Source organism: Aulonocara sp. 'chitande type north' Nkhata Bay, linkage group LG6, assembly GCF_057382095.1.
Source record: "Aulonocara sp. 'chitande type north' Nkhata Bay isolate Kocher_YH1m ecotype deep benthic linkage group LG6, A_spYH_male_GT1.1, whole genome shotgun sequence".
Classification (NCBI taxonomy): Eukaryota; Metazoa; Chordata; class Actinopteri; order Cichliformes; family Cichlidae; genus Aulonocara; species Aulonocara sp. 'chitande type north' Nkhata Bay.
In genome coordinates this window covers 36656075-36683529 of record NC_141349.1, presented here as the reverse complement: position 1 = coordinate 36683529, position 27455 = coordinate 36656075, and the positions used below count along the sequence as shown (strand labels likewise).

The window sequence follows — 27455 nt, the reverse complement described above, 5'->3', positions numbered from 1 at the left end:
TTCCCTCATTATCACTCTTTGTATTTAAGTCCTGTGTGTTCCTGGGTTTGTTGTCCCGTGGTTACCCATCATGACTGCAGAAAACAGTAACTGGAAGGACAAAACAGTCATTCTGCAGTCATTGGTGTAAACGAACAGCTATTGTGCTTCATAGCTTGGATAACAGCTTCATAGCTGTCTGCCACCTAGTGATTGAGTTTGGTAACTTAAACTAAGTTTTGTGTGAATTTATATTTTACATGCACCTTTCCCTGGTTTTTATAAACTCAGCTCTGGTTACATGCAACAAACCACAGTAAATCTCACATTGAATGAGCTGTGCACAGGCTCTGACACAAAAATGTGGATGTGGATTAAACTACATACAGAACTTGACACATGAGGAGGCAAAAGTCTTGTTTAAAGAAACAGTCCTAAATGAAATAGAGTCAGGCATTTTTGCCTCACTCTTTCAAAATATAATTATTAGGAAATACTTGGTTTTTACTTGAAATGTGTCTTTTTTTTAAAATGATGAAGTCAGTGGGGCATAATATTATTTGATATAAATACATAGATATAATCTCATTCGACACCATCCTGTGATTATTTTAAGTTGCCTTAATTGCTCTGTAGCACTTCTTCAATCTGCGTTCACTTGGTTGTGAAAGCACCTACCATTATATACTTACGAATGCAAAGCCAGACATAACCATTGAGTCAAATAAATTTTATTTTCCAGCATGATGTATGGAACAAAAGCCATTAACAGTAAAAGGTCAGTGAAAATGATCAAGCTTGTTATAAAAAGTATAAATATAACATAATCCTCATAATTTTAAGGACACTTAATACATTTTGTCAAATGGTATAAATAAAAACTTGGGTTTCTCTTAGAATATATTGTCTAAACCAGTAAGACAAAACAGTAAATGCTTCTTCTCCTTGAAAAGTTCATAGGGTTCATTCTTTGAATAGAGAGTAAAATCAACATGTCAGCACCATAAAAAATAAAACAAACAAACACTGATTTTTATCTTCTCCGTGTGTGTATGGCCTGGTCTGTGTGGTAGACGCTGAGAGACAATCACACAGAGATTTATCACCATTGTTTTCATGAGGCATTCTCTTCATTCATGGTGGTTTTCACTACCGGTGTCAGGTTAAATCTGACCAGAAAGGACTCTATTGACAGTTTTATGTGTTTACTTTGACAGAAATAAACAATGGCCACAACATAGTTGGACGATTGCTAATGTGTTGGCTCACTTCAATGTTTTCCTCATTTTCCCTGACATATAAAAACTCCAAATTGGCTGCCCCAAGCTCAGATTTTGAATGCAGTACAAACCTCATTTGCCCATCCTTTGCCAAAGTGAACCTTTTGAAGGTTAGTGTGTCAGAGAATTTCCTGACCCACTTTCTGAGACAAGAAGACAAAATAAGACTTCTATCATTTTAAAATTATAAAATTGCCTCTTCTTTCTATACAAGGCTAAAAAAAAGAGTGAGTAAACATCCATATTTAAGCCTGAGAAAACATAAAAAAATACACACTTATAAAACTACAAAAATAATATAGCTTCCATTCTTAAAGAGAATGAAAATCCTTAAGATTTGTGTTACCCTTTCATTCCAGCCTTTGGCTTAATCCTTTTTATGGAATAAACTGACTCCATTAATCGAAATACAACATTTGTAGTGAGACTCAAATATCCAGTATAGCATTCCTGTATAGTTTTCATCCTCTGAGGTTAACAATGTCTTTTCCTGACTTGGGACAGTGTGTCTGTCTGTTAAAAACCAACAAATGCTTTTGAGATTCATCGACAATGCCCTCACGGAGAGGTCTTTGGAGCTGCCACAAAGCTTGGAATGGCCCAGATTAATGTGTGTTGGAGAGCCATAAGCATAAGGTGCCACATCTGTACACCAGGTCATCAGTTCTATGGCCAAAGCCCAGCGGAGACCTAGACCAGTCCAGCTTCCCGACACATTCGATAGAACTGCCCCCTCTGTGAGATGAGGTTGGCTGGAGAGTCCATCTCAGAAATGTGGCCTCTGTCCATGACGATAACTCTGCGAAGCAGCAAGAAAGAAAGTATATTGTTTATATGCAACATATAGGTGTGTAATAAAGCTGTGCAGTACAAGCAAATATTGCAAAGCACATCTGTATTCGTCATCTCACATGTCATCATTTCCTTTGCTGTATCTGGATATAGCATAACACTCTACTAGCATATAACATGCCTGCATCACATAGAGAGTCTGACCTCAAACACTTTTGCATAGTCCAACAAATAATCTAGCTGTTTCTCATTCAGATCCACAGGCAGCAAGAGTCAGATCCATTTTTAAAGAAGTTTTTACAAACAGATCTTTCCTCTGTATGTTAATTCGTATCTACAAATGACAGAATATAAGTTAACAATTCATTGATTAAGTTAGTGCAGTTAAATAATGCAAAAACAATGCATGTCACTAGTGACCATGTTACACCTGGATTTGACTCTTTGACTCCACAAACTGCATAGATACTACTGGTTTAGGCAAAAGTTAATATTAACAAGTTTGTTTATAGGGCTACAAGAAAGAATATATTTCTTTAGAACCATTCCCACAATTTACTGTCTTTGAAATGGTAAATAAAAACAGTTTTTTTTCTTCTAATAACAAATGCCCTTTACATGTTAGTGTCCAGAGTCCTCTCTTTTCACAGACTTTTGGACTGTGACAAGAAATGGATAAAAGCAGCAATATTCCAGAAGCTGGGATCATCTAATGTGGGATCTTTACCTAGCCTCAGTCACTTAATGAATTCTTAAAATTGTCACCATTACTTTTTTGTCGATTCACTAAATAGACAATGAACATTAATATACCTGGTGTAGTCCATGATGGTATTAAGGCGGTGAGCAATGGTCAGCACAGTGCAGTCCTCAAACTGTGTGCGGATTGTTGACTGGATGAGTGTGTCGGTCTCCAGATCCACAGCAGCTGTTGCCTCATCCAAAACCAAGATTTTGGTTTTCCGCAACAAGGCTCTGGCTAAGCATACGAGCTGACGCTGACCCAGACTACGTATACAAAGGAAGAGAAGGGAAGATTAGAATATCATACTAAACGTGGTGCTGGAGTAGACGCTACTGTACGCTACTGCGTGTCATATTGGTGAGCTTATGTGTACCTGAGGTTTTCTCCTCCCTCTGTGCATTCATGGTTAAGTTTGTCAGGCAGATTAGATACAAAGTTTTTGAGGTGAGCAAGTTCCAGTGAACTCCACACTTCCTCATCTGTGTAGGTATCAAAAGGGTCAAGGTTCATCCGGAGGGAGCCTGAGAACAGCACAGGATCCTGTGAGAGAGGACAGAGATTTTATTCATCACCGAAATGTCTAAATTAGTAATATAATCACTAATCATTTTTTTAATGTGATGAAAGCCAGATCTCAATAAGAGTTATTATACCTGAGGAATGATAGTAATGCGCGATCTGAGGTCATGGAGTCCAATGTCAGCAATGTCGACTCCATCGATAAAGATCTTTCCCTTTGCTGCCTCTAAGATCCTAAAGATTCCCAGGGCAAGTGAGGATTTTCCTGCTCCAGTTCTACCCACAATTCCGACCTGAAAAAAATCAGGTTTTAGAAATGATGTTTTAGATAATTATGCAGTTTAAATCAAGGCGATGAACACTTTTAATATCACACAAAATGAGTTACCTTCTCTCGCTCATGAATATGCAAAGTAATTCCTTTCAGAGCCAACTCAAGGCCTTTACGGTACTGCAGTCCGTAGTCCTGGAACTCTATAGTACCGTTCTGGGGCCAGGCCTGGGGTAGTGAGCTGCTCTCTATACTCCAACTGGCCTGTATGAGCCAATAAGGAAGGATAAGTAGAGAAACAAAAGCCCTCCTCTAGTACAGTTTATTGTCCTAAGCAGTGATTGGTGTACGTGTGTGTGCGGTGGGAATAATGACCTCTTTAGGAGTGTCAGCGTACTCGTTCACTCTCTCAACGGAAACAATGTTGTTTTCCACATCAGTCCAAGATCGCACAATCCAGCTCAGGATTCCAGTCACCTGCAATATTTAGTGAAAAGGCTTTTACTTCTCCTGAAATGCGATGCATTTCCGGATAGAAATAAAAACAATGCAATTTTCACTTTTTCTAGTTTAACTCCCAAATGCCTCATTCTGTAGCTGTGTGATCAAAGAATATATACTGTGTTTCTGGTGGTAATAAGGTGGCTACTTGGATAACAGTATAACAACGTGACTGTGGGTAGACTGTATTACCTGGAGAGAATGTGACACAGCCAGACCAACAATGCCTGGGCTCAAGGTGCTTTTCCCCATCACAGACAGAATGGCAGCAGCTAAGACCACACCATTACCAACAAACTCCAGATTGACTGCCAGCCACCTGTAGATATCAGTGTTATCATTAATATCATTAATAACATTGTTATCTCATAAATCAACCACAATTCTTAATGTTATAAACCTTATCCAACCCTCATCAACTGCTAAGTGAGCAAATGGAATATGAATAAAGCTAAGGCACTTTATAATGATTGCATATCCTCTCACCGGGTGGCCACAAATCGAGGGAAGTAGGAGGTCTGATTGAAGTCAACCCTCTCATTAGCCTGCAGAATGAACCTGGACTGCTCTCCGAAGGCTCGGATGACGCTGGCGCCTTGCACCGTCTCATTGAAATGGGTATAGATGGGCGAGCGGCTCACAGCTTCCAGCCTGCGCAGCTGACAGGATGTGGCAACGTAGAAGCTCTGTTGGCCACAGTGGAAAAGTAAAACACCATCTTTAATGAATGAAACAAGTGGGAACACTCAGGGCTTTCCCATAACTCAGAGTGAATGCATTCAAAGTCCATGTCAGCAGGTGGGGAACAAAATTCAAGTGGATGGCAAAATCAGCAGGTTTGGTTTTGGAGCCCAGAACTTTCCAATAACATACAGTAATGGAACCCAGCTCTTGCTAAGCAACATTCAACAGCATCATCTCAAATAAGAAACTAAAGATCAGAGTGGAGAGTTTATATTTTGGGGAGAAAATATACCTGGACAAAGGCATAGAGGAAAGCGAGAGGCAGGATGATCACGGCTGCAAAGGGTGTAGCCATCAACACGATGATGCAGACCTCCATGAGCTTGAAGACGTAGCTTAGCATCATCTTCAAGCCTTCAGGGACCATACAGTCAATAGCGTCAATCTCCTTAGCAAAGCGGTTCAGGAGGTTGCCACTTGGCGTGGACTCAAAAAAAGACATTGGAGAGTGCAGCACGTTGTTCAGGAGGTCCATGTGCAAGTGGCGAGAGGCGATGATCCCGCAGATAGAGATGGCAACAGTCGTACCAAAGATAGCAACACCTGAAGGGAAGGGAGAATGAGTGTTTGTTATGTCCAAACGAAGTTAAATTGTTTGAATCATTTGAAGCATCATTTGAATTAAACCCACTAACTCACCCTGCACAAACCCAAGGGCCCCAAAGACAGTCAGTTTCAGGTCTGTATCAATTTGGGTGCCGTTAACAACAGGATCATCGGCCCACTTGCTGAGCCAGTAGTTGTAAGCCAACGAAGCGCCCTGCTGGAAGGCGTACAGGAAGACGATGGGAATGATGATGGCCAAACCGATTGTCTTGAAGTACTTCTTGTACATATCCAACCTGACCTGTTACAAACAGATAAAAAGCAGCAGGAATAAGAGAACTATCTTCACATCCATTCCCTCCATTTATCCAAGTCCAGATCAGAGATAATAAAACAATTTTATTCATAATTATTAAACCAGCAATAACTATTTTTGCAGACACAACCAGAACAATGTGTCTGCTGTGTATCTGTTTGCCGTTTGGTGCTGGGCACATGTCATGTAAAATTGCTTTTCATTGAAGATGGCTTCTTGTTTTAGCCAAAAATAACATAAGGGGAGTGACTGTCTACCAAAACATTAGACTTGCACAATCTAAAATAACAACAATGATTTGAAATATATTGGCAAGCTAAGCAGAGTTGAGGGAAACTGCAGAGCATGGTAGGGAGTGGCACTGACACCTAATTTTAGGCCTTTTTCAGACTTACTCTTCCAGTGCGTGCCTTGTCAACTTCAGTGAGCTTTCCCAAGTCCTCTGGTACTTGTTCCTGGTCTGTTTCAGAAACAGGCTCCATATTCTGCAGGTTTGTATTAGTGGTGTCACCCCTAAGGAGAGGTCAGAGGTCAGTTTCATAAAAAAGTATGGTTTATATTCCAAATATGAGAATGAGGAGTGATGCATTTGTCAATGTACCCAATGAGCTGCTCCTGTGAGAGATCTCTGGAGAATGGCATGAAGTCGACCATACTGAGGCGAGCATTAGACCTCCTGGAACCAGCTACATGAAAAGTGTGCATAGTGTTGAGTTATTACTGGGAATTTAAGAGATTGTCTTAATGTAAAACAGCAAAACTAATGTCTGAAATGTCTCTTCACCTCGTTGTATGGCACTCTCTTTTCTCTCTGTGCTTGCAAAGGTGTGGATGAAGTCTGCAAATGCGCCGTGGTGGCTGAGGAGCTCCTGGTAAGAGCCACTCTCTGTGATTTCTCCATCTACGAGGACGAGGATGAGGTCGGCCTGCGGCAGGAAGCTCATCCCATGGGTCACCAGGATGCGGGTCTGTATAGCAAGCCACACAAGTCAGAAAAATGACATGTAAGCACAATCCAACACTAAATTGAGGCTTTCTTGAAAACAAAGGTGTCAGCAAAGTGGTTGTTTCCATATTATGATAACAATAGCACAGAACTTGTAACTGGCGCAATTGTCTTTGTGGTTGCGTTGAACTGGATAAACTGCACTTTGCAGACGTTATATGGCATTACCTTGTCTCTAAGGACTCCTTTTGGTCCAATGACTTTGTCGAAGATGTGTTGACCCACATGTGCATCAACGGCAGACAGCGGATCATCCAGCAAGTACACATCAGCCTTTCTGTAGACAGCTCTGGCCAAACTGACCCTCTGCTTCTGCCCGCCTGAGAGGTTAAGTCCCTGCATGGAGAAAAAACGTTTAAAATATCTGAGACTCAACATATGCATGAAGCAGCATTTTTTTTAAACAAAGTATTCAATACCTTCTCTCCAATCTCTGTAGCATCTCCAGCAGGTAGGATGTCCAGGTCAGGGAGCAGGGCACAGGCCTCGAGCACACGGTGGTACCATGTTTTCAGCTTTTCCCGGCCAAATATGATGTTGTCTTGGACTGTGGCATTCTGAATCCAGGCTTGCTGGGGAACATACGCCACAGAACCCTGTGAAGAGACAGTCAAAAGCGAGAATATCAATATTTATTACAAGTTGCCCACAAACTATGAATAGACCTTGTTATGGAACGCAAGCTTAGTACCTTGACAGTAACTTGGCCACTTCTTTTCTCCGTTTCCCCAAGCATAGCGGACAACAACGAGGACTTTCCACTGCCTACATGTCCTACCACAGCAACAAGGGAGCCTCGAGGTACACTGACACTGATCCTGTCAACAAAGAAGTGAATTTTCCTGTAAGCCTCAAATCTTTTATTCTGTTGTTGATTTCTTTTTTCAATCTTCTTTTTCCAAAACATATAAACACATACTTAAGACATACCGTTTAAGACATGGAGGACCCTCTGCAGACCAACTGAAAGTGCCGTTTTCTATGACCACATCTTCTCCGTCTAAACAATAAAGAAAAGATTGACTTAAAAGAACAAAACCTGCAGCGAGCACTGGAAAACAGATGTATTCTTTCATCCTTAGTGATAAACAAACTTTCAAAACAAAGCTTCTCCTTGAAGTTACTCGGCAGGGTGCAGCCGGGGCGTAATTACAAGTGAATTTTCTTAATCATACAAATTACAGAGCCGCTGCTTTTTCACAAGCTGTCTTAGGAAGTGTTGACAGTTTACAGACAGAGGAGTGCAGTATATTTTTTTTATTTCTTTCTGAATCATATGTCTGAATTCATGCTGTGATTTACGTTCAACCGCTGAAGGGAACATCCTATAATTACCCTGTCTACCAGTCAGCCTGGGGACCCAGGAAGTGACAGTGCACATGATCCATACAAGGTTGTGGTAGTCCACAGTTATAAACAACTACATCTTGTGGGATGCTTATATTGATTATGACAGCCTGTGATTTCAGGCAGTATGGGGAACCAAACTGTGGATATTTGTGAAACTGAAAAGTATAGAAGTGTATTCATTCAGTGTAATAGTGTATATATGGGTGGGGTTCTTACCAGAGCTCAGTGGTGCCTTTGAGACATTCTCCATTTTCAGTTCTTCTGAGCACAGGTACTTCCCCAGACGTTTCAGTGAGACTACAGCCTGAAACAGTCAGAAATGAAATGGTCGATATGTGCTGTTAAACTGTGGACTGTGAAAATAATCTCCTCAATCAGGGATGGAGAAGAAATGCAACCTACCTGCAGGGTTGTGCTTATTGCAAATGGAAGCTGACTGAGTGGAGTCTTCAGGATATTGATTAGCGCCATGGAGACAAAGACCTTCTGTGCATCCAGGACGTTCTTGTCATCAAGCATCACATAGACTCCAAACATGGCGAAAGCAATCTTGGGGGGGAAAAAAGGCACTAAATGTTACTTTTATGGGCAGAACCCTGCATGCTCTTTAGGCACAGACAGTTTTAAGAACAAGGATTGCACAGGTCTAAATTGTCAATATACTTTAACCCACGTCGAGACGACAATCAGCAGCAATGCTTTAAATGTCTGATACTACTTTCTGACTTCCCCGCCCTGTCTGTGGCACGTAACCCTAAGTCTAGCCAAGTCTTATTGTTCTGTAGACTTGAATCTTTAAAATAAGGCCACTTATGTATAATTTTATTTTTTGCGTCTCCAGCAAGGTGTTTGATAGAATAAGATGAAATTCTCTTCAGACATCTCCAGAGGATAAATCTTAATGATTTGATGATCTAACACAACCTTATTGATTTAACACTTGTAATTATTGTATTGTCTCAGCTTACTTTGTGTTTCTGGCATGGTAAGATGGTATAATGGTTATACCTGGTGGTTGCCAACACGTTAGCATGACTGAGAAAATACTAGTTACTAGTAGAATGCTACTATTTAAAGGTATGGTGCAAGAGCCGTGAATGAATGGGAACCTGTGGAGCTGTGGCCTAAATGTAATTTCATGAGGTACGCTTTATTCTTCTTGTATTTTTTCGATAGAAAAGGCTGAGACAATAGATACTACTGGCTTTGACTGATTCCTTTCTGTAAAGATGAGGAAATTCACAGCACCACTAAGTTCTTCACGGCATCTGTTATTTAGATTTTAAGCATTAAATGAGCTGCAGCAGAGACATTGTAGCATTAGCCCCCTGAGAGCAATCACCTTCAGTCACAGCTGACTGCTTGTTATACACGCATATACATTTCTCTACTGTTTAAGCTACACTCCTAGCCTATAGTTAGCATTTGGTGCTATCATGGGACGGTCATGAAGTGAATTCCTAACAAATCAATCAAATCTAATATATTGCTACTGTACTTGAGAAACTACAAGATTTTTTTTGTCTACATGTCTATTTATTCAAGACCGCCTCACTATCAAGACTGCAGACTATATAGCTCTTTAGCACAGTGGGCTTATTCAGACTTTAGACATGCAGGACTGCTTGTTAGTATCGTGGAGTTAGCCTCTGTATTGGAATGTCTATCAAATGATTGTTCTCACCAAGAAAGAAGAGGAGTTAAAAGATGCGATGGAGATGGAGTAGAGAATTTGAGACTTCTTCAGAGCCTTGAGCTCCTTTTCTCTGTAGCCCAAAACCTGCTCCAGGAAGGCCTTCTCCCAGGCATAAAACTTCAAGATTTTTATCCCATTCAAGATCTCATTCATCAGTCTGATACGGCCATCCATGAACTTCATTTGAATCTCCTGTTGACCAGACACAGGGGTTTTTACTCAGTATTGTTTGAAAAAGACCGCATGCAAAGCTGGAACTGAGGCACAGTGGATAGACAATTAGCAGACCACAGGATTCATGCATTTGTGAACATGGGTTTGACTCCCCTTATTACAGCTGTAGTAGTTTTCTTGAACATCACAGAACTTGTTTAATTCAGTAAGAATTTATTGCTTGTTACATTTTAGTGAATTTTATAACAAGGAAACAACAAAGAGCCAGGAATGTGGTCACTGCATTCAAGACTAAGTTCGATTAAACTGGCATCCAAATTTACAGAAGCCTCTGTTGTTTTTCCAAAGAAATGAAAAATTATGCCTTTCTACTGCCCACCCTTTCCTGTCATTGTTTTTCAAGCATGTTATATGGACCAGACATCAAAAGGACAAGGGAGAATGCACCATCCAGGCCAAACACCCACACAGCTCTTCAGTCACTATCTAAACCAGCTGTGGTATCCCTGACCTGACGTGCCAGATGTCTGGGCTACTGGAACGAAAGTGTGAAGGATTCCTGTAACAGCTTTTACCTGCAGCTTGCTTCTTTTCTTTGCAATGAATCCGTTGAGTGGAAAAATGAGAATGACAGTGGCAATTCCTGCCAGAGCTGACGGGCCAAGTTGCTGAAAAAAGGAGAAAGGATATGATTGTTTCAAGGTTTGTTTTTTTTTCTCTTACTCTGTTAGGCCTCATTTGTGCATGAATTGGATGCTTTGTAAAAACACTGCATTTCAACATACCTGCCAGAGGAAGAAGAGACAAAGCGCAATCTCAATCGGAGCCAGCCACACAGCATTAAAGTACACCACAAAGTCCATGAGCTTCTGAGTGTCTGCTGAAACCAGATTCACAATCTCGCCCACAGTGCAAGTCCTTCTGGCAGAGCTGTTTATCACCAAAGACTGGATTGCCAACAAAAGAGACAGCATTGTTTACAGTGTAATTTAATATCCTCGTAAAGATTTCACAAAATCATTCATCTTAGGTAAAACTGCTAATCACATACTCCATTCTGGAAGAAGATAAGGTTTTTGTTTGTGCCACTTGAGACATAATTTATGTTGTGTGTCTGTGTCGGTTAGTGGCTTCATGTCCGTAGATATAGAGTGACTCACCTTCCTGTAAACCAAGCCCATGACAGCTGTCTTCACCCTCATTCCCACTGTGAAGCAAGTATACATGTACTGATGGTTGAAGAGGGACTGAAGGCAAGAGAGGAGGAACATTAGCGTGGCGTAGAAATAGCCCTTCCACAGTGGTGCATCTTCATCTCTCATGAAATCCAGCAGAAGACTACGGAGGAGGACAAAGAGATACTTAATCGCAATGTTTCAGATGGTTGCACATGTTCAATTTTGTCTTCAACCTCTGTATTGAGGCTCTGTTTCTATATCTTTCCTGGAAAGTTGCGAATGATGCAAAGCAAAACAGGCACAGACAGGTTTTTTACTCTTTTTACAGATTCAATCTGGTATTATCTGACTCTTTTCGTGTGCTTTTGCCAATGTCCTTGAGCGCTGCTGTGGCTGCTGGCTAACTGGCCATCACAAAGTAGCCTAGGTTGCACAACAGAGCTCAGCTTGTGGCCAGGCTGCCCTCACACTTGGCCAGCGGCTCCCTTATTGTGGTCCAACTGCATTTCTGACATTTAGAGCCTCCTCTCTCTCTCTTCATGTCCTCCTTACTGGAGCAAAGAGGGCTGTGGTCTCGTCTACTTTTCTTGCTCACAGCTCTATGACCGTAATTAACACTTCCACTGCTTCTGTGCTTTGCATCAACAACAACATTCCAGTCTGACTGGTGGGATGGTGAGGCGGGTGGCGGGTCGGCCATGACCTGTTTTCACTGCTGCCAGCTTCTGTTGTTGTTTGGCAGTTGTCATAAATCACCAAATCCCTTAACGCTATTTATCTGTCTATCTCTATATTTAAAGAGATATTTTAGACGGTTGTATTTTTGTCTGCTGTTTCTTGAATTTTCCCAGCAGTAAAACAATAAAACTTTATTTTACCCTAGCCTGGTCTGCAGTGCATCCAGGTAATTTCAGTCAGAGCTGAGGTTTGGAAAGGTCTGGCTGGAGCTTTCCTCAATACAGTACACTCAATGCCATTTGGTTTGTGGGACACTGAGCAGTGAAAAAGCTATATTTGGGAACTCAACAACAGTATCTCATTCCAAATATAATGGCACAGTTTCTTGCACTAAGTAAACCTCTTTCTATCAGACTAGACTACTTCATTTCTATCTTTATGCTAAATCGTCACAACATTTATGGATTATATAAATGAGAGAACTGCTATCTAGGGGATTTTCAGCAATGGAAAAAAATACTCATGGGCCTCATGGTACTGGCTGAGATACACTTAATATTTGCAAATATTGGCAACTCATACTACATCTACTTAAAGCCACATGTCTTTCATAAAAGCAGAATTTGAGGTTCTGGTGCACTCTTACCTTAGCACCTGAGGGATGGCGAACATGAAGGCATCGTGGAATATGATACACAGAGTACCAGTCAGGAAGTACGGGCCGAATTTGCGTGCCAGTGTTCTGAGGAGGAAGAAGCCAGAGCTTTGTTCCTTTTGCAACTTCCTGAGGAGCTGAGCCTGCTCTGGCAGTCGGCTTCCCAGCGCCACACCTGATGCTAAGGCTTTCTCCTGCCTAAAAGAGCAAAGACATTGTCACAGTTACAGACATCTATGTTAGAGATGCACCAACATGCTGCTGTCTTTTAAGTCTCCAATGTAAAACTCTAAAAAAGCACTTGTTTTTCGTGCCACCGCTGAATTTGTTGGCAGCTTAGAAAAGCATTATTTGCTGAAATAATTATTAGACTTAACAACTGCTTTCAAAGCACTGGATTGTGTTAACAAGCCTTGGAAATGGCACAGAGTCTCTAGTCTTGACATTATGGTATTGTATTGTCCTCAAATGACTCTCTTTGGGCCTATTTTTAGCCCTAAATGCCTGTGGTGATGAGACATCCCAAGTTTTAATTTACCACAGTTACAGCTCTGCTCTGCTCGGGTCATTAATTCGACCAGCCCCATGTTGAAGTTTGACCACATTGCAATAAAATGGAACTGATTTTTGGCTATGACAATAAGGAGAGGAGTACAGGGGATCACAGGCCTATGTCAAAATAGCAAGACACGTGCATTTCCTGCACATGTCGTGTCCTGTCTTTTGTGCTGCAGATTCATGCACCAACTGCTGCCTGATACATATCAAACATTAAACAGCTGAAGATGTGGTTCTTTAAAGGAGTATGCTGACATTTGACATGCTTCTGATGTGGAGAACTATGTAAAAGCAGATGCCTTCTAAAATCTAACAAATAAAGCTGATGATCCCAGTAAAGACGTGGTTACCTAAGGTTAGGATTTAAATAAGAATTTTCAACAGAAAGTCAGAATGGCAGTTTGAGGACTTGAAAGATGACTGTTTATCAGGTTAATGTTAAAATAATGTTATTGGTTCCAGTACTGTAACAGATTTTGTTATAGATTTTGCATCCACTAGTACACAGAGTCCACTAGGGTACGAATGATGTAAGTTTCATCAGCAGCAGCTGCATGTGAGGCTCAGCACGGCTGTTATTGTACCCTCCAATTTGCGGTGACCCCACAGACTTGTCCACCAACTGCACATGCTTCCCCCGAGCAGACTCCAAGTGGACTAGAAAGTAGTATAATGAGAACAATTATGTGTTTGTGGTGTCTGCAGATGTTTGTGTACGTGTCTTAAAGGAGCGTAATCCCAGCCATACTAGAGAGGTATACAGATGCATATGCAAAGTGCATTGCAGTACTACTGTAAATACCCAAAGTACCAAATTTAAATAATTCTCACTTTTGAAGTTTGGCACATTCAGCTGTCCAGTCCTGTTCCAGATCTGAGATGATCTTTTGTGATCTGTCTTCCTCCCTTAGGGTCCACAGATCCCCTGCTTCCAGTGGGTTGCGATATCCTTTTACGACAAGTCTGAGGAAGAAACACGGGAAGTGATTCAAACAGAATAAACATATTATTGTAAACAAGCACAAACTGTTGTTGCAGTGAGTCAGCCGATGCCTAAAAATGAAAGGGTTTTAAAGAACCATCTTACCCAGTGAACCACCAGAAGAGGATCTTTGACAGGAAAGAGGCATCTTTCACAGGACAGGGATTCTGCAACAGATTAAAGACCAGACTCACTGTTGTTTTCGCAGTAAATCTCTCACCACTTGAGGGTTTTTGAGAAATACACATCCTAACAGAGTCCGTCGGTTGATGGTTGAATGGTGCACTTGTGCGGGCTGTGTTTAAGAATGCTAATGTGCGCAAACAACACTGCACACTCAGGTGGTCCAGTCTGACGACCAAAGGCCATGAACTCCCACAGAACAGCACAAATAGTGCTCAGTGTTAGCGCAGGGTGAATATGACGTTTTGAGGTCTGCTGCAGACAGAGTGGAAATGTGTCATCACAAACTATAACAAGTGGATACACACGCAGAAAAACAGAGTTTGTCCCGTCACGCAAACTTTTTGGCATCTCCTCCACCCTGCCACCCCCTCACTGGGGTGTTTGCTCTCATCATTACCAGTGCTCTTACTCTCTGTCTCCCCTCTTCCTCTCTTCCTGTGAGTAACTCTAACCAGAGCGTGGGGCAGAGCAGCGGAGGAGGTGGAGGAAAATGGGTGTGTCCACCACGCCAGACTGTGGCTTCTGCACCCTCAACCTCCTTGCTACTTGCCAGCAATTTCTTAAGGGACTTTTCCAGCTATTTCAATTGTTTACCACTGCGGAAATATTACATCATATGTCTGTTTGATAAGTTAGAGGCTCATTTTCATTCACCTGTGAGTTGCCCCTAATCAGCGTATTATTCTGAGCTCAACAACGTTTTACCAAGCTCATGTTTGATGGGGTAGTGAGATCTGTATTAAGTAATTGCTTTTCTGTTGTGTGGTCACAGACTCTTAGCAGTGGTCTCGATGTTATCTCACAAAGTGAGTGAGCAGTACTGAAGGTATGCAGACACACAGGCACACACACACAGTCATTCACACTCCTCTCACAGGAAGCCAAAGTGGACATGTGAGAGTGAAAGGAAGGAGGATGTGAATCACATCATTTCCTCCAAAAGTGAAAAGTGTCTTCACAACAAAAGCGGAAAACCACAGGACAGCCACTCCGGCATTTTTCGTTCCTAGGTAATCATAGAGGATGTTCTTGACGGAAGCGGTTTACATTCTCCTCTGCCTACCTTTTCTGAGATGGTTTTTCCCTCTGGAGGCTGGTCAGCAAAACAGCACAGGAATAGCTGGGCCAACTGGATTGTGAAGTAGGAGAAGAAGGCGAGGTATCGTACAATATCAGAGGCAATGCCCTGTGGAATAAATAAATAGGAAAAGCAATGAAAAGGCAGCTGATAATGTCAGAATGCTGCAGTTAAAGTTCTTTGAGTCTACTGGTTTCAAGCAAGTTTTGCAATTTAGACATTTATTTTAAACTAGGGACACAATTAATTGGCTTTGCGGCCGACATGACGAGGGTTTTCATTTGGATCAAAATGTATTTTGGTTGTTTCATCTCTTTCAACATTACTTAACAAATCACACAACATCCTGACTGTGGTACAACGGATCATTTGTCACCACTGTGGCTTTGTGTGCAGTTTCACAACAGCACAAAATTCATTATATAGCTTTTATATAGCTTTTCCTTTGAGCGCAAGCCGTATAGCGGAGGATGGTTTCTGCACCGGGATCACAGACACAATAAAGAGTATTTTGGACCTTTAAGCCAAATCAGGGTGAAAACCCAGAGTCTTTAATGGTGTGCTTTTTATAAATGAAACAACAGTTAAATTTGTCTCGCAGTCACGCTAAGAGCCCGTATCTGTAAACAGGGAAATTGTGGTTTCACAAACCAGCACCCTTACTTTCAATCAAGGGAGCAGCTGCAATATTAACCACTCAGAGACTTTTGTGAATTGTAGGACTCGCATGTTATTCTTGACATACAGAAACTTTGGGCTCTGGCACAGGCTTTGTTTACAACTGGGACAGAGCCACTGCCACAGGCTGTGTGCTGTGTATGTGCAGCAGTATGGCTATGCATAAGAGTTGGAGCCATGGTAAACAGTAAAATGATTTTCTGTGAAAAGTGTGGTGCCGTGCCCAGAAAGGCGATATGAAGAAGCCAAACGGATCCGGCCACACTGTGAAAAGCAGGGTCAGGATGGTCGGAGAGTGGGTGGGAAAAATGTAGGTCAAGCAGCTAAGAATGACCAAGGGTCCGCAAACATGTACTCCATCAACTTGAGCTGTCAACGCTGCAATTTGAAATGGACACATTCTTCGTAAACATTTAGAATACATCTCAGCGCTATATACAGTCCACACGGAATAAAACTGCTGAGCTGTGCAGCCTATGCTTTTTTTATAGCTCATCACAGCAAAAGAAAACGTCTTACTGTTTGTATTTTGTCATGCAACAGTACTGATGTTAGTGATGACCGCTATAGTAAAACCCTCAGAAAACAAATACTGGCCAGGATAACTGAGAACAAAATGGCATTTTTAAATAATGAAAATTACAGACATTGAAATACACCAGTCAAAAAAACACTAAAAATATTTTGTTTGCAATTTTGAAACTGTTAAACAGATCTATAACGTCACTATTCATTGCCTAAATCTTTCCTTTCTTTGGTTTTACTTCTGAGATCTAGTCCAATTTTTATTTACCGATGGGATCCTGGAAATTCCTCACTACTTCTGTTGCAACTGTATGAATATTAAATTCATATTTGTACATTCTAGGAAAAAGCACATTCAGTTTCCTTCCCAAGTTGGTTGAGAGGAGTGATATTGCTTGTGGCTGTATGCTTGATACCTAGCTCCACTATTTAGCATAAAAACAAAATCTGTCTCAGTAGCTGACACATTACATTTAATTTTTGTAATCAGTTTACTGTCTTTGTGGTAGACTAAGCCAATTAGTCTACCAGGAATTATAACTTCCTTTGTTTTATGAGTTTTAGGGGAGTTGCCTGCAAATCTGAAACTTTAAATGCCAGTCTTGACGTATAATACCTTCTAGCTGGCAGCAACAACAGTTTTTGGAGGAGAGGATGTGGTAAAAAGCCTAAAGTGATTAACCAAATTTAATACGTAGATACGGTTCATCATAAACTAGAAATATGGTATGGAGGATATAGTAAGAATTTACGAGTGGTTACATGTGTGCACCGTTCATGTGTCCGCATGTGTGAAATGAAAACATCTGCGTGTAAATCATATATGGCTTTACATTATGTGTGAATGCATAGATTTCCATCTGGCCGTGGTTACAGCAGTGTAGGTCCATAAACACAGCGCTGACGTTCCTCTGGTCTGACCCTGGGCTGCCATGTCTCACCAGCATTTATCCCAGGCCCATCATTACTCTCCCCCAAACAGTATGGGAATGTCACACTGAGAAACGATAAAACAGAAATATGGATGTGTGTGTGTTTTTATGGAAATGCAAATGCGACTGCCCCACGGCTGCGTGAACAAAAATACAAACCTACCCCCATACAACAATGATTGCTGTGTTCGACGGGAGACACAGGAAGAAAAGGAAACCCTAAACACACACAGGCTTGACCAGAATTGGCAGTGTCATCCTCCAACACATTGTGTTAACTTTGGGCTACCTTGGTTAAAATTGGGGGATAGAGATAGAAATTCTTTTCTGACACAGGGTACAGCTCAAGCTGTGCTGCTGGAGTCTCGCGTCTAGACTATGGGTAGGAGCACAGCTGATTAGATACCTCTTCACGGTGTTTAGACATGGCAGGTTCACTAAGTTCAGACTGGGCATGCTAACAAATTCACTTTGGCATGAGCCTATTTTTGATTTCAGTCTTTTTGGATGCAAGATGATATCGTTTATATTAAAGGGTACATTTATTTTTATATTCATTAATAGGCTAAGAACATACCTCATCCATGGCTAGCTGGATCTTTGCTCTTAGAGGCACCAGAGCACAAACAACTGCCAAGACCCAGAACAGGAAGAGGAATATAGAGGAACGACAGCCTCTTATTCTTTCCAACTGGATGATGCACATGGCCAGGATCTAGAAAGAGAGACAGAAAGACTTTAATTTAACAGTTAACATGTGTGGTTCTTGCAACACAGGACAGGAAACAACTCTGTCCCTGAGAGCACCATAGAGAAGAGAGCCAAACTCCAGTCTGTGATGCCACGTTGATACTGCCTGAAATGATTTCACGGACAAAAGGACCAGGAGCAATCAACTTTTGTAGAGCACAACAATGTTTTTCAGTCTCTGGGAAAATCAGATTTCATAGTCTGTGTACAGTCATGTCAACTGCTTTCTAATTGGCATTGCGTCTATAGATTGCATTATAAATTTAAAAACAGAGACCTTCCAAAAGGCTTTCCTTTGACTCTAAATGCCTCTGGATTTATGTCTATATGAAGACTTCAGGTTATTTGAATATTCTGATATTCTGCAGAAATCCAAAGAAAGTGATATTTTTATGCTCATCGTTTCTCACCTAACCAACAATGAGCCAAACTAGCTTGGAAATCAGTACAATAACTTCACAATCCAATAACAAATGCAGTGCAAACTTAATATAGCAACAAAATAAATTGCAAAAAATGCTGACAAACGTTGAAGTTAACTACGGTTAACATTTTACACAACATTTAATTCATGGAAAAACCTTCACTTGATGCAGGGGAATAAAACTGCCAACAAGCTGTTTTTTTTCTGGTTAATATTAACAAATGCTATCTTGCTTACTAAAACAAATGCATGACCCGAGGATGCTGACAGACGATCTTTTAATGGCTGCGTGTGTCACCGGATGCCACTCGTGGAACCACAGAACCTCATTCTCTTCTATTAGCTGCAACTGTCAGTGCGAGTGTTTTCCACAGAGCACAGATTTCATGTGATCTAATGTAATGCGGTCAATGGTTTTATAAAAACCTCCAAAAATAGCTCTGATTCTGGGAATTCCCTGGCTGCAGACACGAATATGACTTGGCTCTTTTCTCTTTATAAAAATGACACATATACGCCGCACGCCACACTGTCCTATATACTTTCCTGTTTTCTCCAAAAAACAAACAAACAAACAAACAAGCAAAAAAAGACTAATTTGGTTTAGACATGCTGGCTATCTGTCTGTGCTCAGAGGAGGCACGCATCGGCTTGTGAACCTCTGTAATTGGTCCCTCACCGAGTGGTTGGCCAAGTGAGACGTCACTTCACCGTGCCAGCTCATCACCAAGTGGGGAGAAAGCGGATTTAGGTTTCATAATGAGCACCCACATTGGTTACCCCGGGACGAGCCGCAGTGCTGTCCTGTTATAAACTGCTGGTCTGTCAGTTATATAACTTTTCTTTTTGCATCAACAACCTGAAGCACTTTGTGTAAATCCAGTGAATGTCTTTGTACTAATATAAACAATATTCTTGCTGCAGTGATGATGAAACATTTGATTTGATTTGATTTGTTCATTCATTTCCCCCAACACATTTGATGCTCACCAGCCCATCAGGGAGAGAGAATATAAATAGACACGCACTTACAGTCACACATATGGGGAATTTAGAGTCTCTGGTCTACCTGACTTGAATGTGTTTGGGAAGTTGGAGGGAAAGCCATAGATACAGTAAAGAGGGGATGTGAACAACATGCCAACCCAAAACACACAAATGTCAAAGAATCTTGTGTGCTTTAGGACCGAAGCTATTCTAATTAGCAATACTTTAGTTAACTGAGTAGCTTCTTTAATAGTTTTCAATGGAATTTTATTCTGCTTTAAATGCATATTTGTTTTCTGAACATAAAATCAGCAACACTGGCCTGATTTATTCATTCACTGCTTTATATACATAGCATAGCAGCGCTGTTAGCAAAAGATTTTGAGCCTATTAGTGCTTGTGGTTGCACGCGCCTGAGCAGTGCCAGTCCAGCCCTCTCTTAACTCAATTTTGTGGTCTTAGCCAACTAAACACGAAATGCTTTAATACTACCTGTGTAGCAACTACTGGAGATTTAAGATTATCGTCAAATGAAGTTTGAGAAAAAGAGGATATTTTTATGCCACAGTTAATCTTCCAGTTACATAACAATAGATTAAAGTGCCAGTGAATGGTAAAAATGGATCTGTGGGACAGCCCAGCATGATATAAAGATTGAACAAATGCAAAAGTCAATAACTTCAACTGTTATTTAATACACTTTTAGAAGTATTTTCCTCTGCTGCATATGGGAACAATATTCTTAACTATGTTAAACTAGATATTGCTTGTGATCATAAAGATAAAATAGTTAGCTAAAAGATGCTAAAATGCTACAGTTTAGCGATAATTAGTTGATTAACACTGGGGATGAATCAATATAAATGAATGTATTTCATAGGTTAATTTGACCCATTAGTCAGTTCATCTTATTGACTGCTGGAGGAGTTAAGTAAGACTATGGGACTACTTAACACCATATCTATTAGGCACACTCTATGTTAGTGTGCTGTACCAAGCCCATGGGATAAACCTTCTTTTTTTTAATTCTTTTGCTCCTAAACACATAAGATCACATCAGCCCCAGTCCAAACCTTAACACCAAACTGGCCTTAGGTCAGCGTACAAGAGGAAGGTTGATCTTATTCCTAGCTTTCCGCTCCGTCTTGCCACCATATTGCTGCAAACCATAAGCCCATCTGTTTGTAGGAGTCAGTGGGTGGAACTAACTTCATCACTAGGCCTGAATCAAACCCCGACCTTATAATTACATGGGAAGTGTGGAGTGCTGGGGATGGAATAGGAGCTTTACGTCATGGCATTACTGATTATAGCCGGTGTCATGTGTGTACTTTACATCCGTACTGACCACGATTCATTCGTGGGCTGACTGACTTGGGCGAAAGCGTTCCCATACACTAACTTGAGTTGAAGGGCAACAAAACAAACTGGTCAGAGCAACAAGAGCACAGTGTTCCGTTCCCGCACCCAGGGACCGGTTGGTGGTATGTGGCTAGAATCAACATCTAGAAAATTATATCCTTTAATAAAGATAAGTCTGGCACATAGATTTAAAGATTGGAGACATGTTCTTAATGTGATTTAGGAGTTTGTTGTCTGCCCCCCCACCCTCCTCCCCGGTGTGAGAAATTAGATATTCCAAATAAGGGACCTTTTTTGAGATGTATCCTTTTGATACAAGAGACGTCTCAGTGTATTTTTAACACAAACACGTGCTGGTATTTACTCAAGAGTCTGAAAAGACCACAGGTGGGTAAAGCTGTCTGACTTGGAGAGTGAGACTGAGCAGAACCTGTATGAGGCTACAGAGAGAGAGAGAGCTTTGTACGTAAACTTATACAACTGTGTGGGTCGTATACGACAACTTTATAAGCTCACAGGACCCTTCCCATCTGGGCTCTGCACCCTTGCATAGCATTGTACTTTCTATCACTCTTGCTCAGGATAAACAGCATTTTAAACTTGCCATGCCACCCATGCTGAGCTGTACTCCTCTTCTCCTTTGCCTTCTCATCCAAGTTAAGTATCATTTAAGATGTACTGAAAATGAGTGGGATCGATGTTCTCAGAAACATTCAGGGACTTTTCTATCAACAAAGGCTAAAACATTTCTCTGATTGCACGCTGGGCCTTATTTTCTATAAATAACCTTCTACCGCTCACCCTAGACACCACTGTGATCTGGGTCGTGGAGGCCAGTATGGTTTGCTTCAAGATGTTTTGAGGGAAGATACAAACAACATTTGTAAAGATTAAAGATCTCTTCCAGACTACGTACATCTGCATATGTCTTGCACTGATTCAGATCTAAACATTTGAGTCAGAGCTTTTTGTTTTGGGGTTTTTTGGATTTTGGGTTTGGTTTATACCCAACCGAGGATTCTTGTTGCTAGGGTATCCGGAGGGCTATTTTGTCTTTTATCTTTTCTTCTTCTTTGCTAAGGCGTTGCAGTTGAACCCACTGAACTGTACAGTTGTGGTCAGAAGAATTGTGCTCAGAGAAGCATCTGGCATCTAAACTTCCAATCCAACAGTACACCTGTAGGCTATATAAAGACCGAATCTTCCTGTGTAATTAGGGTTAACACAGACTACAATTGTGTGTGTGGATTTGTGTGTTTTTGTTTTAAAGACAGACCACATAGTTGGAAGACAGTCATATGGACTTAATTGGGATTGAAGCCATGCCATTGTCAATGTTCTTCGCCACTAAGCAGCTCATTTGAATTCTAATACATAATTGACCAATCATCATGATGCATGATGATGTGTCAGATACAAACAGTACATACCTTGGAAACAGTATACACTAGATCATCACCTATAAGAAATATTATGGTTTATGCAGTGTTTATTCATTATGTAGTGTATACTGTTTCCAAGGTATATACTCTGACACATTATATTCAGTCATATTCTTGCAGATTTTATATCCATAATGTAAAAAACAACGCATGTAGACTCACAGAAGCAAGAAAATTAAAGAGGAAGGGTCCAAACTGGGAAAGGGGAAGTCAGAGGGAATGGACTTCCTCTGGTGTCTCATGAGCTCAGCTGAGAGGAGTTTGTGTTAAAAAGCCTAAATCACAGATGGAAACATGAAGCAATTCCCATTTTTTTCAGTGTCAGTTGTATATATTTTGTAAAAGAGGGATCCAGGCTGCAAAATATCTGATTCATTATATTTGGTTTATTTGGCCACTGCCAAAGTACCTAACAGTCACACTTTCATTGCATTGGAACTTTGCACATACATATGCAGTTACATTGACTCCACATGAAACAGTAAGTGATGTCATTATATAAGTGCTTTGCAGTCCGATGAGCGATTGTCAAATACAAGCAGGTTACTGTGATATTTGCATTGCCTGCTACACCATAAATCTAGCTATAGTTCTGCATCTTTGCACCTCAGTGTTTGACTAGCATACTGTATATTTGCACAGTGACATGTGAGCCAGCAGGACACAAGTCGAAATATTTCCCAAACATCTCTGTTAGCTAAAGCTACTCTGAATGAAGAACAAATGTCAGATCTACAAATCAACGGTGCATCTATATATAGAAATTATGGACACCTGATGCACAATTAGATGATTGCTTCGCAGTAATATTAAAGTTGTTGTCTGTGTTTAATAACTGTGTTTAAAAACTTGCGTTGTAGTTCTTGCTTTTTTATTCTTAAAGGATTTGTTTTCAACACTGTGCCTTAATGTTATCACTCCCATTCTGACGACATGTAGTTTCCCCCCTTAGTACAAACACTAAGAACACAGTGCAGTGCTTTGGCTAAATAAGGAATTGATAAACGCGCCTTGCTCCTATCCTTGATGTTCCAAATGTCATGCAAGATCTAAAGTGTGCGTAACCTTTTCCAGGTCAATAAAACATTAAATTAAAACAACTGGAGTTTGATTTGGATAGATGTGTACATGTGTGAGAAAAAAGAGCCACAGTATTTACCACAGTCATGCTGCGAATAATAGGGCTGAGCAGAAAGACCATGTGGTGTTGGATATCCTGGCTCCTCTCCAACAGGATGTAGAAGAACTCCACAAAGCCAAATGAAGCCAGCAGGAAACCCAACACCTGAACAGAGCAGAGAGTATGAGGAGAATGAGTCGAGAAGCTAAAAACAAAAATAAACAAAACAAAACAAACCAACACAAACTTAGCAAATGTTTCGACTTTTTTTCTTTTTCTGTCATGGGAAAAACTTAAACAATAAACTGAAGACTGGCCGGCATTTAAAATGATGTCTCACCATCTTGGCAGAGCAGAGACAGGACATTTGAATGTGTCCGCGGTCATGGCAGTAGAGATGAAGACAGTAGAAAGGGGCCAGCAACCACAGATAGATACAGGGGACCCACACCAGCACTGTGTTCTGGAAACACTGGGTTAGGTCTGGGTTGGCTGTGTACCATGTACGGTTCCAGTCCTGCATCAGAGAGAAAACAAGAAGTTCAAAAGTTCAGCTTGAAAGAATATACTTAAAAGCCAGAAACCGAGGTCAAACTGTGCGATTATATTCATCATCTGACAGACTAAGCAGGCGGGACAAAGTGGCAAAAATCCCGACTTGGTGCAGGTCCTACGTTTCATCCATCAATCCACTGAGAGCGAAACCACAGCAGGTCAACAGAAAACGTATCTGTGCTCAGTCCTGAGAGAGTGCGAGCTGGAAAAGGCCTCCTTTGCCAAAAAAGCTGAGTCAGTATTTGAATGTTTTATTTTTTTCCCCCTCACCACGTCTCTGGCTTGTTTCCCAATTTGAGTAGGACAATATAACTGTCAACAAATCAAACGATGAGGTCAAGAACTACAGTAATAATGAAGCCCATAAACTATAAAAGTTTGTGCAGACGAGGTGTGTTGAGCAAATGCTGCCAAAATGTTGCGATTACGTAACAGTAGCGCAACCAAGATAGTCTGTCTATCGTTAAAAAAAGATACTTGGGGCTAAATGGCTTGTTGTTGTCAAGCTTCCCTTGTTTATCACCTCGCTGCCCTAATGAGGGGCAGGGTGTCTGGCTGTGCTAACAACACTGCCCTGGGGAGTCACCACAGGAAGTGGTTTTAAAGCTTCTAGCATGGCACATACGTCTGGCTCTGCTGGTAGAATTCCAACTGGGATAAGGTAAAGTGGCCAAAATTGGTGGCAGCTGCGAGATTATTATGTAACAACCGTCTGTCCACACACAGGCTTTTGAGTGAAGCCCGGCAGGTGAGATATTGGGCAGACTGACGCTGTCATTTCTGGTAACTGTGATTAATTCAAGTTTACCATCAGTCAATACTGTTTACTGCCACATGGGTCTGAATCATGATCGGACTGTCAGGCTCTTGTTTCAGTTGCTAGCAATTATGATGATACACTTCTTTGGCTGCCTCGCCTTAAAAGTCTGATTCTCACATACAGCTTCACTACATATCTGGTTAAGGTTATGCAACGAGTGCATGATTTTGCACCTATGGTATAACAGCAGCTTCTGTGAGGTTTGGCATATCAAAATCCATTTAAGTGAAAAACTGCTTGAGAAGGAGCGAGTGGGTGGCTACTTTCACAGACCTGTCTGAGTTCTGTGGTCAGTGGCAGGCAGATGAGCACTTTTATGATGACATCCAACCCGTCAAAGCCTCTCTGCGCTCTTTCTTGTGCTTTTTGCTTGTTTCTGACCCTTGGCTGAAATGGTGTCTGGTAGATGCCAATAGTGTCTATTTTTACCTGACAAAGTGATTTGAGAGTGGAGAACAGAGACACTTATTGTCCTCTGAATCTGCTCATTGTTGCTTTTTACATCCCCTTTATTTCAGAAACCAATTCAGCGTGTTGCAATCCCGTTGAGTTTTGAGGAACTGTTAGAGGATTACCTATTCTGAGTATGTGACGTGTATAAACTATAGAGACTGTAATTTAAGGGAGCGTTGATCACTCCCCTGTCTGTCTCACTTTGGCCTGTTGTTCAAATTATAGATTAGGTTGATCTAAAAAGAAAGACGCTAAACACAATCCTAGCTCCTAAATTGGCCCCTTTCAAATTTTTCCTAAAACCTTTCAGGTCAGGTGTTGCTGGAACAGATTGCTGAGCTGGACTTTACAATTTCAGTTTTAGATCCATATAAATCTGCATTGCTGCCCCAAGGCTGTGACCAGTGAGTCAGCAATGATGTCATTTCCAAAACATGTAAAAAGGTCAGTGTAGTTAATAGCAATAGATATTTGTGGCCAGCAGAAGACAGAAACATCTGTTAAAACATCCCATAAGAACAGCACATCTGTGTTTTGAAGTTTCATGGCAGCGAGGGCTGCACAAAATACAGTAACACGCTTTCACTTTCCCAACAGTGTTTGATGGCAGTTGTTTTGAGGTTTTGCAGGAGCAGAAACAGAGAACAAGAAGTAACGAGAACCAGAAACCGAGTGAAAGAGGAAGGACGAGGGTTGAAAAAGTCAAGTTGGGAATGAGTGCATTTAATAATCCTGGCATTCCAGTTGGATCACAGCCGTTCCTTTTATTTTAGAGCCGGGATTTAGAGTGTGGAGTCTTGCAAACATGCAAGACTAAAAACCTTTTCCAATTAGAGCAGCAGACTCACTGTGGTGCATTTCATCCAATCAGCATCTCGTTGTTATGAATTATGCCGCAGGATGACAATAAACACACAACTGTGGTATTCATCAAAGGTAAAGGCTGGCGTTCAGAGAAGCTTTAGATTACAATTAGTAATACTGGCTGCGAATACTGAGAAGGTCAGTGTATGGGGGTTTTCTCCCTAAACACACAAAATTAGTATTACTCATTTGATTTATTTATTAGTGCCAGTAATCCTTCTAATCCCAATAAACAACAGGTATCCAAGGACAAAATGCTAATCTGGCTAATGCTAATGGCACTGATCATTTAAATAATAAGATTAAAACAAGTTTAGGAGAGTTTCATCAAGAATTATACCAGTGTGTTTATACACCAACACTTCTGTAAACAAATGCTAATACTCATAATATAATCTGCCAAAATAACAAAAATATCTTTGATTTCATATTTAGCAATTCATAGACAACTACGAGCTGAAATTAACAGACATCTTTGCAGGAATAAGCAGGAATTATAAAGACATACCTCATTTTTTAAATGAATGCTGTTTAAAAGTGACCTTGGCTGAAAAAGCCACACACTCAGTAATGCGATGTGATTCCAGGGTCAGTGAACACATCATAAACTCACCCACAGAGGGTCCAGGCCACTGAGTCTGCAAAAGGCATCCATCCACTCGTTGGCTCCTTCCTCCCTGTTGCTCCACTTGTTGGGCTCGATCAGCACTGCTCCTCACAATGGGTAGCACAGACTCTCTGCAACAGCACCGGTGGGTGTATGTATGTGTGACGGGGGGAGAGACACTGAGTCCTAAAAGACTAATGGTTGTGTTTCTTGGGTTTAGCCAGTCCTCGCTTGTCTGTCTGTGTGGTACGCTGTGTTTATTAGTGTGTGTGTCTGTTTGAGTGTGTGACCTTTCCTGCTCTTTAATAAAACAGCTTCTCTCAATCAAACGCTGTTTCTGTCTGCCTCGCTGTTTGAACTGGTGCTGCCCTGAGATTCTGTGTCTTTCTGAGTCTCACTCAGTCTGCCTGCTGTTTATGAGTGTGTCTCCTTGTTGGGTGGGTGGAAATATTTCTCTCTCTCTCTCTCTCTCTCTCTCTCTCTCTCTCTCGCTCTCTCACACTCTCCCTCTTTCTCTCCCTCATTTACTCACACCCCTCTTTTCTCTCCCACATCTTCTGGATTTTGATCAAAACACCACAGCTACTCCCTCAGTGGGATGACAGCTCCACACCCAGACACACTCCTCCCATCTTCACTCAGTGCCCCTCACCTCCTGCCTTGCTCCCTCTTTTCCCCTCTTTCCCCACATCCCAAACAGCC

The 27455-nt window shown here is 41.2% G+C and overlaps 1 protein-coding gene across 1 annotated transcript; it reads right to left on the bottom strand.

Annotated features, from left to right (window-relative positions):
- Positions 1–701: 701 nt before the first annotated feature.
- abcc6a (ATP-binding cassette, sub-family C (CFTR/MRP), member 6a) lies at positions 702–27156 on the bottom strand. The gene is made up of 31 exons (XM_086296717.1): positions 26760–27156; positions 23795–23971; positions 23494–23619; positions 17947–18084; positions 15220–15342; positions 14076–14137; positions 13820–13951; positions 12422–12628; positions 11080–11257; positions 10705–10866; positions 10495–10587; positions 9734–9937; positions 8452–8598; positions 8266–8353; positions 7630–7699; positions 7391–7517; positions 7119–7295; positions 6868–7035; positions 6478–6661; positions 6295–6379; positions 6089–6206; positions 5471–5678; positions 5064–5374; positions 4574–4773; positions 4280–4406; positions 3962–4063; positions 3704–3850; positions 3450–3608; positions 3170–3336; positions 2865–3059; positions 702–2058 (listed from the first exon to the last, which is right to left on the bottom strand). Exons 1-31 carry the CDS (start codon positions 26799–26801, stop codon positions 1950–1952), a joined length of 4533 nt encoding a protein of 1510 aa, XP_086152843.1. The 5' UTR covers positions 26802–27156; the 3' UTR covers positions 702–1949.
- Between the last annotated feature and the right edge of the window lie 299 nt (positions 27157–27455).

Bases quoted from the DNA above. Each gene is read 5' to 3' on its own strand.
- abcc6a (XM_086296717.1), bottom strand. From the start codon at position 26,801: ATGGATGCCTTTTGCAGACTCAGTGGCCTGGACCCTCTGTGG. The intron at 3,609-3,703 runs GTAACTCATTTT...GATTTTTTTCAG, and splicing joins ATATTCATGAGCGAGAGAAG to GTCGGAATTGTGGGTAGAAC. The intron at 2,059-2,864 runs GTATATTAATGT...GCTGCTTCGCAG, and splicing joins ACCATCATGGACTACACCAG to AGTTATCGTCATGGACAGAG.